This window comes from Anolis sagrei, chromosome 3 (assembly GCF_037176765.1).
Source record: "Anolis sagrei isolate rAnoSag1 chromosome 3, rAnoSag1.mat, whole genome shotgun sequence".
Taxonomy (NCBI): domain Eukaryota; kingdom Metazoa; phylum Chordata; class Lepidosauria; order Squamata; family Dactyloidae; genus Anolis; species Anolis sagrei.
In genome coordinates, this window is record NC_090023.1 from 7,140,720 (window position 1) to 7,154,428 (window position 13,709).

At 42.6% G+C, this 13,709-nt stretch overlaps 1 protein-coding gene across 2 annotated transcripts in view; it reads left to right on the forward strand.

The window, feature by feature from the left end:
* Positions 1–13,709, forward strand: part of FCHSD2 (FCH and double SH3 domains 2) — a 304,170-nt gene that overhangs the window by 173,646 nt on the left and 116,815 nt on the right. For both annotated transcript variants that reach the window (XM_060771259.2, XM_060771260.2), the window contains exons 6-8: positions 4,036–4,169; positions 4,461–4,515; positions 7,727–7,855. In XM_060771259.2, coding sequence (XP_060627242.2) covers positions 4,036–4,169; positions 4,461–4,515; positions 7,727–7,855 — 318 coding nt within the window. The remainder of the gene's footprint in view (positions 1–4,035; positions 4,170–4,460; positions 4,516–7,726; positions 7,856–13,709) is intronic.

Below are 13,709 nucleotides of genomic sequence, written 5' to 3' on the forward strand. Positions count from 1 at the left end.
TTTTCAAAGCATATTCACAGAAACAATCGTCACCAAAACCAATTCAAAAGTACACAAAAGCCCTTGTAAAGCTTTCTGGGACTGATGGGGTTTGCATTCTGCACACACACACCCAGAACCATCCCTGTTGCAGTTCTGTATTTCATGAGGAACCTAATTCTAGAGCCCTGGAGCAATGGCGAGGCTGTTGTGAAACCTCTCCCAGTGATTGAGTTTTAGGCAGTACCATACCCCACAGACCACAAAAGGTAGGCGTTGTATGAATTCATGTTTATTTAGTGCAGAAAAGCTTTCTTGGGTAACTATTCCCATGCCTTGAACTCTTTGTAAAGCTTTAAAAAAGAGCATCTCACTCAAATCAGTCTCCCAGGGCAGAAGCTTGGAGACTAACTGCTTTATTTTATTACAAGTTTTCACAAAATAGATTGATATCCACAAAAGCATATGCTAAAATGCACCAATTATATCTCAACAGTACTGCTGCTTGATTCCTTCACTCCTTTTTATTGTTTTGTGCTGAAACAGACTAATATGAAAGCCGTTCAGCAGTGGAACTCTCTGCCCCGGAGTGTGGTGGAGGCTCCTTCTTTGGAAGCTTTTAAACAGAGGCTGGATGGCCATCTGTCAGGGGTGATTTGAATGCAATATTCCTGCTTCTTGGCAGTGGGGTGGACTGGGTTGCCCATGAGGTCTCTTCCAACTCTTTGATTCTATGATTCTATGAAAGTCTCTTTGAGAAGCACTTTGGATTCTTAAAAGCAAGCCTGGAAAACCTGTGGCCCTCCACGTTTTGGGACTTCAGCTCCCAGAATTCCTGACTATTGGACAAGCTGGCCAGGGCTTCTGGGAATTGTAGCCCCAAACGTCTGGAGGACCACAGGTTGCACCAGCCCACTTAAAAGTGAAATCCACATTATGAAATAAGTTGGAATCAGAAGAATGAGTCAGCTTGTGCAATGGCATACAAAAGTCAGACCAGTGATGTGTCAGCCTGGCCAGATGTTTTGGTGATGTTGTTAAACAAGGCTTTGCAGAAGAAGTGTAGTGGTCGGCACAAGTGATAAACTCCATCTTCTGTCTGTTTAAGCTAGTACTCATCCACATAACACTTTTTCTCATTTTTTAAAAGTATGTACTAACATATAAGCTGGACGGGGGTTACACTCCCCCTGAAGCCACAGGTCCGCAGCTTGGGAGTCCTCTTGGATTCATCGCTTACGTTTGAGGCTCAGGCGTCGGCGGTGTCCGGGAGGGCTTTTGCACAATTGAGACTCGTGCGCCAACTGCAACCGTACCTCGCAAAGGCTGATCTGGCTGGGGTAGTCCATGCCTTGGTCACCTCTAGATTGGATTACTGTAATGCGCTCTACATGGGGCTCCCCTTGAAAACGGCTCAAAAATTTCAACTGGTCCAACAGGCAGCGGCCAGGATGTTAACTGGTGCTCCTTACAGAGAGAGGTCAACCCTCCTGTTTAGGGAGCTCCACTGGCTGCCATTTATTTTTCGAGCTCAATTTAAGGTGCAGGTGCTTACCTACAAAGCCCTAAACAGTTTGGGACCATCCTACCTGCGTGACTGCATCTCCCTGTACGAACCCACGCGTTCACTTCGTTCATCCGGAGAGGCTCTGCTCGTGATTCCGCCTGCGTTGAAGGCACGTTTGGTGTGGACGAGGGACAGGGCCTTCTCTGTGGTGGCCCCCCGACTCTGGAACACCCTCCCCAAAGATCTTAGACAGGCCCCTACATTGGCAGTCTTTAGAAAGAACTTGAAGACCTGGCTGTTCCGATGTGCCTTTCCAGATTAGGAAAACTCCAATAACAAGTCCCAGAAGCACTTTATTAGAATTAAGATTGCCGCACACCGCACACTGCACTTACCCTATAATCCTTACATACCACCTGTCACATCAGCACTTTTAATCCTGTACCCATTACTCTGGCCCGGCCCAGTTTTATTGTGTCTTGGTGTATTGTTTATTGCTCGTTGTTTAATTTTGCTTTAACTGTTTTAATTTTTTAATTGCTTTAGGTTGTGTATTGTTATGTTGTGTTTGAGGCCTTGGCCTTTGTAAGCTGCATTGAGTCCTTCGGGAGATGCTAGCGGGGTACAAATAAAATTATTATTATTATTATTATTAATAATAATAATAATAATAATGATAATAATGATAATAAGTCAACCTTATGTAGTAGAAGAGCTTTGGGGGCAAGGTTATGGGTTTTGATAAGACTTGTGTATTCCTCAAGGGTCATTCCATGAAGATAGGAAAGCACCGGCACCACCATAGGAGGCTAGCCAACACTGTTGGCCAACATTTCCCCACCTAGGCACTCAAAATTGTGACATATTAAAACAGATTAAAATTAAAAACTTAGAAAACACGCCATCCAAAGTTCATGGTCTGAGTCTGTTCCAAGGTCAAATTGCACAAGATTTCTATTCAAAATACTGCATTGCCCTGGTCTCCAAAGTCTTGCTCATAGAGCCAGGCTTTGACTCTTTCCTAGTGGCTAATAGGGAGGGAGCTGCTCTGAAGTCACTAGGGAGGGAGTTCCACAACTGAGGGGCCACCACAGAGAAAGCCCTGTCTCTCATCCCCACCAGCCATGCTTGCGAGGCCAGGGGAACCGAGAGCTGGACCTCCCCAGAAGATCTTAATCTACGTGCTCTAGTAATATTACATGTAATTTATAATATATAATTACTATATTATAATATTTTATTATTATTATCAATATTATACACACACACACAATATATTATATTATTAGCACAGCACAATATTATTCATTCGTTCAGTCGTCTCCGACTCTTTGTGACCTCATGGACCAGCCCACGGCAGAGCTCCCTGTCGGCCGTCACCACCCCCAGCTCCTTCAAGGTCAGTCCAGTCACTTTAAGGATGCCATCCATCCATCTTGCCCTTGGTCGGCCCCTCTTCCTTTTGCCTTCCACTTTCCCCAGCATAATTGTCTTCTCCAGGCTTTGCTGTCTCCTCATGATGTGGCCAAAGGACTTCAGCTTTGTCTCTCGTCTCCTTCCCTCCAATGAGCAGTCGGGCTTTATTTCCTGGAGGATGGACTGGTTGGATCTTCTCACAGTCCAAGGCACTCTCAGAACTTTCCTCCAACACCACAGCTCAAAAGCCTCTCTCTTCCTTCGCTCAGCCTTCCCTAAGGTCCAGCTCTCACACCCGTAGGTGACTACAGGGAATACCATGGCTTTGACTAGGCGGATCTTTGTTGCCAGTCTGATGTCTCTACTCTTTACTATTTTATCGAGACTGGACATTGCTCTCCTCCCAAGAAGGAAGCGTCTTCTGATTTCCTGGCCACAGTCTGCATCTGCAGTCATCTTTGCACCTAGAAATACAAAGTCTGTCACGGCCTCCACATTTCCTCCCTCTATTTCCCAGTTGTCAATCATTCTTGTTGCCATAAACTTGGTTTTTTTTATACAATATACAATATAGTAATATATAATACTAATATTGTGCTATGCTAATAATTATAATATATTGCACGTACATATAACTTGTAAGCCACTCTGAGTCCCTTTCGGGGTGAGAAGGGCAGAATATAAATGTCATGTCATGTGAAAAATATATGTGTGTGTGTGTGTGTGTATATATATATATAACCTCTAGACTTATGCATGGGTATATATAGTAATTTATATTGCACAATAACTTTTAATTCTGTGCTGTTGATCACATGAGTTATTGCAGAAGGATCTGCTCTTTGCAAAGAAGCTGTGAAACTCATTTGCCTGCAGCACGGTAGAGAAGAATCACCCCCAATAAAACAGCTATAACTGTTGCTGAATCAACTTGCCAAAGATGGCAATCATTAAGGCTTGCCGCCTTCTCATACTGAAAAAAAAAGTGAACTTGCACCAACTTGACTGGAATAAGAATGAAAGCTTTTTGGAGCAGAGATACAGTAGTCACAATAGTCCTATTTCAGTAGGGGAAATGGGGGGAAGAAACCCACATTGATTTACTTTTTCTATGTCTTTTTTCTTTTCTTCAGTGTGTGGAGCAGCTGACCAGGATCCAGGCCGAACTGCAAGAGACAGTAAAAGATTTGGCAAAAGGGAAGAAGAAATACTTTGAAATGGAGCAGATGGCTCACGCCGTCCGTGAAAAGGCCGATATTGAGGCCAAGTATGTTCCAGCCTGTCCACAATTTCTGCATGTAAATTGATTTAAACAGCTTTATGCAATGCTTCTTGCTTGACCATTTGTGGTCTTGCCCAAGCTGATACATAGGCACGTCCCTTGTCACCTATAGAAATAACTCTAGGTTACCAGGAAAAAATATTCTCTGTTTTGTCAGTGCTGTTGCCAGGGATCTCCCAAAATATGAATGCAAGCCCTTTAAAAATAACCTCTCTAAATGTAATATCCATTCTAGGAATGCACTGATTTTATTTTTTGTATTATTTTCTCCTACAGGTCTAAACTTAGTCTTTTTCAGTCAAGGATAAGCTTACAGAAGGCAAGTGTAAAGGTGAGTTTAAATATAAGATGCACAATATACTTTTCAGTGTATGTTTCTGTCACAGATGTCCAGGAAGTAGAGTTATAAATCATAGAATCAAAGAGTTGGAAGAGACCTCATGGGCCATCCAGTCCAACCCCATTCTGCCAAGAAGCAGGAATATTGCATTCAAATCACCCCTGACAGATGGCCATCCAGCCTCTGTTTAAAAGCTTCCAAAGAAGGAGCCTCCAATACACTCCGGGGCAGAGAGTTCCACTGCTGAACGGCTCTCACAGTCAGGAAGTTCTTCCTCATGTTCCGATGGAATCTCCTCTCTTGTAGTTTGAAACCATTGTTCCATTGCGTCCTAGTCTCCAAGGAAGCAGAAAACAAGCTTGCTCCATCCTCCCTGTGGCTTCCTCTCACATATTTATACACGGCTATCATATCTCCTCTCAGCCTTCTCTTCTTCAGGCTAAACATGCCCAGCTCTTTAAGCCGCTCCTCATAGGGCTTGTTCTCCAGACCCTTGATCATCTTAGTCGCCCTCCTCTGGAAACATTCCAGCTTGTCAATATCTCTCTTGAGTCTCACAAAACTAGGCAAACTATGACTGGAGCAGCTTTATTTCCCAGTTTTAACTTCAAAATCCCATAGGAATTTGTTATTTTTGAACATTTCTGATTTATTTATTGTGTCAGAACTGGAATCCTTATTCCAGCTGATCCTACTGGAGTTGTGTGTGCTTCCTTATAACAGACAAGTTAAATAGCAGCTTCCTCCAGAATTTTTTGCTTATTTATTTATTGTGTCAGAAGCGAATTGGGGGAACAGTTATAATGTATTTTAAAACAGAAACAAAGTTTTCAAAAGTTGTCATTATACTAAATGTCCTTTGAACAGGAGATGGCCACTTGGAGTGTCTCTGGTGTCGCTGTGAGAAATCCTCCATTGTGCATGTGGCAGGGCTCATGATGCATTGTAGTAGGTTGTCTGTGGTTTGCTCTTCTCCACACTCGCATGCCGTGGGCTCCACTTTGTGGCCCCATTTCTTAAGGTTGGCTCTGCATCTCGTGGTGCCAGAGTGCAGTCTGTTCAGTGGCTTCCAAGTCGCCCAGTTTTCTGTGTGCCCAGAAGGGAGTCTCTCATCTGGTATCAGCCATAGATTGAGGTTTTGAGTTTTTCCCTGCCACTTTTGGACTCTTGCTTGCTGGGGTGTTCTTGCGAGTATCTCTGTAGATCTTAGAAAACTGTTTCTTGATTTAAGCCGTTGGCATGCTGGCTGATATCCAAACAAAGGGTGGGTTGGAGATGCCAATGCTTTGGTCCTTTTATTGCTGGCTGCTACTTCCCGGCACATGTCAGGTGGTGCAATACCTGCTAAACAATATAATTTCTCCAGTGGTGTGAGGTGTACACATCCTGTGAGAATACAGCATGTCTCATTAAGAGCTACATCCACTGTTTTAACATGGTGAGATTTATTCCACACTGGCAATTTGTAATTTTTGAACATTTTTGAATAATATGTTATCATCTATTTCTAATAATGAGATTCTTGTACAAATTGAACCAAGGGTATTACTTTCCAAGGGAATAACACAGCCAACCAAGGGAATAACACAGCAACAAACACATTCCACCTGCTGTGTCTAGAGAGCAAGAACATAGAATAATTACTGGGTTTGGTCTCATTTTCACCATTTGCTCTATTTTACCCTTGAAGCATTTGGGTTTTATCTCACATTATTTACTTCACCAAAAAGCACAAAAGTACTTTGCGTATCATTTTATTTCGGCCAGCTGGAATACCCTTGGAAGGAAAAGGTTATTTAGACAGTAGTGTTTTCATTCGCTGAGTTGTTTAACAGTAAAGTATTGTGTGAAGGGGAGCCCCCAGTGTCGCAGTGGGTTAAACCCCTGTGCCAGCAGGACTGAAGACCGACAGGTCACAGGTTTGAATCTGGGAGGAGGCGGATGAGCTCCCTCTATCAGCTCCAGCTCCGCATGCAGGGACATGAGAGAACCCTCCCACAAGGATGATAAAACATCAAATCATCCGGGCATCCCCTGGGCAACGTCCTTGCAGACGGCCAATTCTCTCACACCAGAAGCGACTTGCAGTTTCTCAGGTAGCTCCTGACACGACAAAAAAAAAATGTGTGAAGGCTCTTTTAAGAAATGCCTAGGTCAGTGTTTCTCAACCTGGGGGTAGGGTCCCCTGGGGGGGGTCACAAGGGGGGTGTCAGAGGGGTCGGCAAAGACTATCAGAAAACACAGTATTTTCTGTTGGTCATGGGGGTTCTGTGTGGGATGTTTGGCCCAATTCTCTCGTTGTTGGGGTTCAGAAGACTCTTCGATTGTAGGTAAACTATAAATCCCAGCAACTACAATTCCCAAATGTCAAGGTCTATTTACCCCAAACTCCACCATTGTTCACATTTGGGCATATTGAGTATTTGTGCCAAGTTTGGTCCTGATCTATCACTGCTTGAGTCCACAATGCTCTCTGGATGAAAGTGAACTACAACTCCCAAACTCAAGTTCAATGCCCATCAAACCCTTCCAGTTCTTTCTGTTGGCCATGGGAGTTCTGTGTGCCAAGTTTGGTTCAATTCCATCATTGGTGGAGTTCAGAATTCTCTTTGATTGTAGGTGAACTAGAAATCCCAGCAACTACAACTTCCAAATGACAAAATCAGTTCCCCTCTCAACTCCACCAGTATTCAAATTTGGGCATATCAGGTATTTGTGCAAATTTTGGTCCAGTGAATATATGAGATATTTACATTACGATTCACAAGCGTTGCAAAATTACAGTTAGGAAGTAGCAACAAAAATAATATTATGTTTGGGGGTCACCACAACATGAGGAACTGTATTAAGGGGTTGCGGCATTAGGAAGGTTGAGAAACACTGATCTATGTTGTCCTGCAGCCTGACTGGAGGAAGTTGTCCACAGAGTCACACTGGAAGGAGAGTCTTAGAACATTTTAAAGGAAACCCACGAATAATCGAATCTGCAAAAGTCAAATCTGCAAATGCGGAGGGAGGACTGTAGTACATTTTGAGCTAAACATTTTTTTTAATTTTGTGAGCCAACATGTGTTGCTTGGTGGAAGAAAGGCAGAGTAAATTGAATGAATGAATAAATGAATGAATACATAAATATAATCAAACTTCTCCTCCATTAAATATTGATCATTTTCTTACCATGTAATTTTCTTTTCTGTTGCAGTTAAAAGCACGGCGCTCTGAGTGTAATTCCAAAGCTACTCATGCGAGGAACGACTACCTTCTCACTTTAGCAGCCGCGAATGCGCACCAAGATCGCTATTATCAGACGGACTTAGTAAACATTATGAAGGTAACGGCATACAGCGTTGGCTGGAAAACTTTCCTTTTTCCCACTGTGCTCAGTCTTCCTTCTGTAAGATATGTTTCAGATAATATGTCAAATCATTGCTTTGCTCTAAGGAGGTTTATGCTGCGTGTAAAGAGATTCAGATCAATTTTAGGAGGCCTTTTGTTTAATGGTGCATGCCAACTTCATGCGCCAGAAAAGATGCAATTACGCAATTCCCACAACGAGAGAATGCATAGCAGAGGTAGAGACCGTAGGTCACTTTATGCATTTAAACATACCAGGTCATGTTTATGCAAACTGGACTTTGATGATTGCAATGATTTCTTTAAAAGTCGTGTGCAGCCAGCCAGCAAATCAGAGAAAGAAGCTGTTGTTTGAAATCTATTTGCAAACTATGGTTTGTACAGTCATTCTGTTTTCACAGAAAAAAACCCACATGTTTACACCCATTGCATTGTCTCCAGAGGCTGCTTTACCATGGAAATACGAGTGAACTTCTGAATTTGACTGCAGAAATGATTGGAAACAAAAATTAGCAAGTCTGAATCACAATTTGTCTATTGAACAATTGATAACTGAGACCATGATTAGGATTCTAAACCTGTGGTTGATACATACTTCTGTTTGATATGGAACCTGACGTGCTACCTAATGTTGAACTAATGCGCATAGAATATTCTAAATGAGGAACCGCACAATTCATTTTTCTAACCCAAAGAGACCTTGGATTTGTGTTTATATATTTTAAAAATCCCACCATCTTCTCAAATCACATTTCAATCCAAGAGTTTGAAATGTGATTTGAGAAGATGGTGGGATTTTTAAAATATATAAACACAAATCCAAGGTCTCTTTGCTGCAGAACAAAAGAAAACTGTCTAGAGTGTTGAATGCTCAAAAAACTAGACTAGGATCTAGAAAAAACTTTCTAGATCCTAGTCTGTTAGAGGAGAAGGTAAAAGGATAAGGTAAATATGACGGTTTCCCCTTGACATTACGTCTAGTCATGTCTGACTCTGAGGGTCGGTGCTCATCTCCATTTCTGAGCTGAAGAGCCAGCATTGTCCATAGACACCTCCAAGGTTATGTGGCCAGCATAACTGCATGAAGCGCCATCACCTTCCCTTCAGAGTGAGCTCTATTCCCACAAGAGTGGGACTTACTCACATTTGCATGTTTTCGAACTGCTCGGTTGGCAGAAGCTGAGTCTAACATAGGGTGCTCCTCCTGCTCCCTGGATTTGAACTGCCAACCTTTTGGTCAGCAAGTTCAGCTGTTCATAATTTTTTTACATTTTATTTATTTATTTATTTATTTGCTATATTTGTATACCACCTTTCTCAGCCCTCATGCAACTCATTTACTCTGGCTGAGCTTTTTCTGTAAAGATTACTAGTCATGATGGTGTACTTCATCTTACCTTTCTCAGACCATCTGAATAGTTTCTGAAGTTGGAGCATCTGCCGCATTCCGCCCTTATTTTAAAAGTGAAAAAGGAACTCGAACTCTTAGAATCATTATCCATTTCCCCCGAAGTATAAGACTATTCTCTCAGTCAGAATCCTTGCCCTTTCCTGTGCATAGCACTTAATTTATTTCATATTAAAAGCATTGCATGAATTAGTATAAAACTGATAAAAATGGAAGGAGCACAAGAGGCTAAGTATCTTTTGACCAAAAATGGGCATTAGCAACGGTGTTGTCTGTAGCTTCCAACGATTATTTCTCTGTGTATGAGGCAGAGCATTGTGGACAAGTACACAGGTGCTGAGTGGTTTGTTCTGCTCCACAGTAGCAGATTATGGAGGATTTTAATACGTAGTGCCATTTTTCTAGGTTGTCTTTTGATCTGGCCACTCTGCTTCTGAGTCTGTTCAGGGACTTCCACGTTGCCCATTCTTGGTTTGTCCCTGGAGGAAGACCCTCGGGAGGGTGGAGTGGGGGGATCCAATTGGGGGGATCCAATTGGTTTAGCTGTCCAGAGGGAGACTCTTGCTGTTGCTGGGTGGATGCCAAGAGGAGTGGTTCTTCTCATGAAGCTTTCCCTTGATTTGAGTCTACTGGGAAGAGGCTGGTAGCCATGCAGTGGGTGGCTTTCACAGTGTTCAACCTTACTTCTCTCACAATTGGCAGCAACTTCCCATCACTCATCATAGAATCATAGAATCAAAGAATTGGAAGAGACCTCATGGGCCATGCAGTCCAGCCCCCTGCCAAGAAGCAGGAATATTGCATTCAAATCACCCCTGACAGATGGCCATCCAGCCTCTGTTTAAAAGCTTCCAAAGAAGGAGCCTCCACCACACTCCGGGGCAGAGAGTTCCACTGCTGAATGGCTTTCACAGTCAGGAAGTTCTTCTTCATGTTCAGGTGGAATCTCCTTTCTTGTAGTTTGAAGCCATTGTCTTCAGGGGAGGGAAAAGCCAGCTAGCTTATAGAGTTTATTATTTATTTATTTATTATTTGGTATATTTATATACCCCCTTTCTCACCCCTGGGGGGGGACTCGAGGCAGTTTACAACATATTAATGGCAAGAATTCAATGCCAACGTACATATAATAATATAAAATCACAATTTCTAAACACTGGCATATAACTATAAAATCATTAGAACCATTAAACATAGGCATATACCACATGGTAACACTAAGACAAAGCATTAAAAATGTCCTAATATAAATATTTAAATCACATGATCCAAAATATATAAGCTGAACTGGAAATGTTGGATATTAACTGTTATTGTGCAGCAGAATAAATGACCATGTTTGTCTGGGAACTGTGCCCCCCTTCCACCAGGCCATTCCTGATAATTTTCCCACTGTAGGGTCATTTCTACTCCAAATCTTTTTAATTAATAATAATAATAATAATAATAATAATAATAATCCTTTATTTGTACCCCGCTACCATCTCCCGAAGGACTCGGTGTGACTTACAGTAGGCCAAGACCCAATACAACAATAAACAAGACAACAACAATACAGCAGTAAATATAACTCAAGCAATAACATTAACAATAACAACATGACACAATTAAAAATTGATTTTAGGGCCAGATGTAAAGGTTAAAATTTAAAAAGCTGGGCATGACCGGGTGAAATGGATAGATATTTTGGAGAATACGTAGGGTGTGCAGACAGTCCTAGATCTCTAGTAAAGTGCATTTGGGACAAAGTCCTTGGAGTTTACTATTCTGGGAAGGCACACTGAAACAGCCACTTTTTCAAGCTCCTCCTAAAGACTGCCAACGTTGGGGCATGCCTGATATCCTTTGGGAGTGAGTTCCATAGTCGAGGGGCCACCACAGAGAAGGCCCTGTCCCTTGTCCCCACCAATCGCGCTTGAGATGCAGGTGGGATCGCGAGCAGGGCCTCTCCAGAAGATCGAAGAGATCGTGTGGGTTCGTATACTGAAATGCAGTCACGCAGGTAGGCGGGTCCCAAACCGTTTAGGGCTTTGTAGGTAAGCACCTGCACCTTTTTTGCTTCAAAATGCCCACAAAAGGTCATTAGGAGATATAGAGGACTTTAATACAATGTTTGGAGCTCCCTCCAAATGATCCAAAATACCCTCCAACGGCTATAAGTGTAGGTTTGAGACATCCTGTGATTATTCTGCATGTTTCGGTCAGAGCTATGTTTACCTGCTTCGCATGGGCAGACTTGTGCAGGGCAGGCAAAAACTTCACAACTTCTGAGGGTGCCTCCCATAGATGTGTGTGAAACATCAAGAGAGAATGCTTCTGGAACATGGCCATACGCTCTGGAAAACTCACAGCAACCCAGGGCAGGCATCCTTGGCAGTTGAGTAAGACAGGGCCAGGGCTGATGTTCCACTAAATTCTGGAATTCCAAAGGAATTGTGAGCAATGCGTGTGCATGTCAGTGGGGCGGGCACTGGAGGCACTTCGGCTCTTGAGGGGAAACATGAGGACTGGAATGAGCCCTTTTTAAACCCCCAGACAGACAGCTGGGCCATGTACTTTCAAAAATGCCATTTTAATTATTAATACAATCTGGGGAGATGATCCAAAAATCAATTTAATGTCACTTTTCTTGGAGAAGAGCCATGCTGCTTAAATAATTCACCATCACTGCCCCAAAATTACAGCAGGATAAGACAGCCCTTGGCTCATGATACCATGATGCAATTTAGTTTTGTCATATATATGTTGAAAAATGAGAACATGAATGGAGCTACAAGACACACGCAGATCCATTGCTGGTAGGATGAGTAACTTTATACACAGGATGAGCTTTCAGAAGGCTCTGATTTGCAGGATTCTTAAATCAGGACAAAGATGACATTTTCTTTATTCCATCCTGTGCTTTCTTCTTTCATTTGCAGTCAATTATTATAGACATTGCGCACAAAACACATTAAAGCATGGGGGGGGGGGGTGGATAAGTGATTTCATTCAAGAAAATGCTCTCAGAGCAAAAAACTAAACGTTGGAAGCAAGGTTGTTTGTACTCTATGCAAAAAGGTCCCAGTTTTGCCTCCCAGTTACTGCATGTAAATAAAGTATTCCTAAACCTGCTGGTTTAATTATACATTGAAATTATTTGATATGCGGAAGAGGAGCACAGATGAGCAGCAAGAATGCAAGCGGATCTGGATGAAATCCCTAGTCATGGTTGTCGGAACCCAGCTGCCTTATAAAGCCAGACACAGGAGTATATCCCAAACAATAGTTTATTGAAGCAAAGTAAACAGGACTCAGAGACACTTGCTTCAGTGCCTCTGGTCAAAACTCAAAGTTTGCAGCAATTTGCAGCTTGAAAAACAAACTTGGAAAATAAACCGGATTAAACTGGCAAAAAATCCGGAATAAATAAGAGAAACAGCAAGTCGCTTCTGGTGTGAGAGACCTGGCCGTCTGCAAGGACGTTGCCCAGGGGACGCCCAGATGATTTGATGTTTTTATCATCCTTGTGGGAGGCTTCTCTCGTGTCCCCGCATGAGGAGCTGGAGCTGATAGAGGGAGCTCATCCATCTCTCCCCGGATTCGAACCTGCGACCTATCGGTCTTCAGTCCTGCCGGCACAGGGGTTTAACCCACTGCGCCACCGGGTTGTCTGGTGATTATGTGGAAAAGTGAATAGTGGTAGTTAAAGAGCACTTTCTAAGGATTATTATTTCTGCGTTTGATTCATTAAAATATTCCCATCCAAACCCAAGTAACAAAGGTGGAGGCATTACTTTTCATTCAACCCTCATTGAATCTCTTTTTTCATATTGCATTTGATTCTAAGCCTCAAAAGAGACACATTTTGACTTCTATCTTTCCCTTTTATACTAGCCTGTATTGTTCTAAATACACTCCACCTCTGACCAGATAATTTCCCCCCAGAAGGAGGGCTTGTGCTGTGTGGGTCTTACCTAACGCAGGGACAGCTGCCCACCAATCAACTTGACAGAGCACTTGTTTGATGCCTGACTTGCTTTGCTGGAACGTGTCCAGTTCTGAGATCGGAAGCAGGGAGAGCTGCTGACTTGAGGTTTTTTGAGGAGATTTTTCTATTGGTGCATATGCCGTTGTCATGACCTTGCCGTTTGTACAGATGGGTTTGCAATTTTCCTTGAAAGCTTGCTATTTTATTGTTTATTTTTAAATCCAAGAGGTTGGGAAGAGAAATGGATAAAAGCTGTACTCTGCTGTATCGTCGAGATGGGATCTGAGAATCTGCATGGTCCAGTTCAGAGGGTTTTTTGCTTTCAGACAAAGAACCAGGACTATTGTCCTCAAAGATGTAAGAAGGAGCTTGCAAAAAAAGGGTAGTGAGTGTTACACTGGAGTTTATTGTCTTTCCAAAGCTATTTGTGTGATTCCTGGGCCATACCTACCT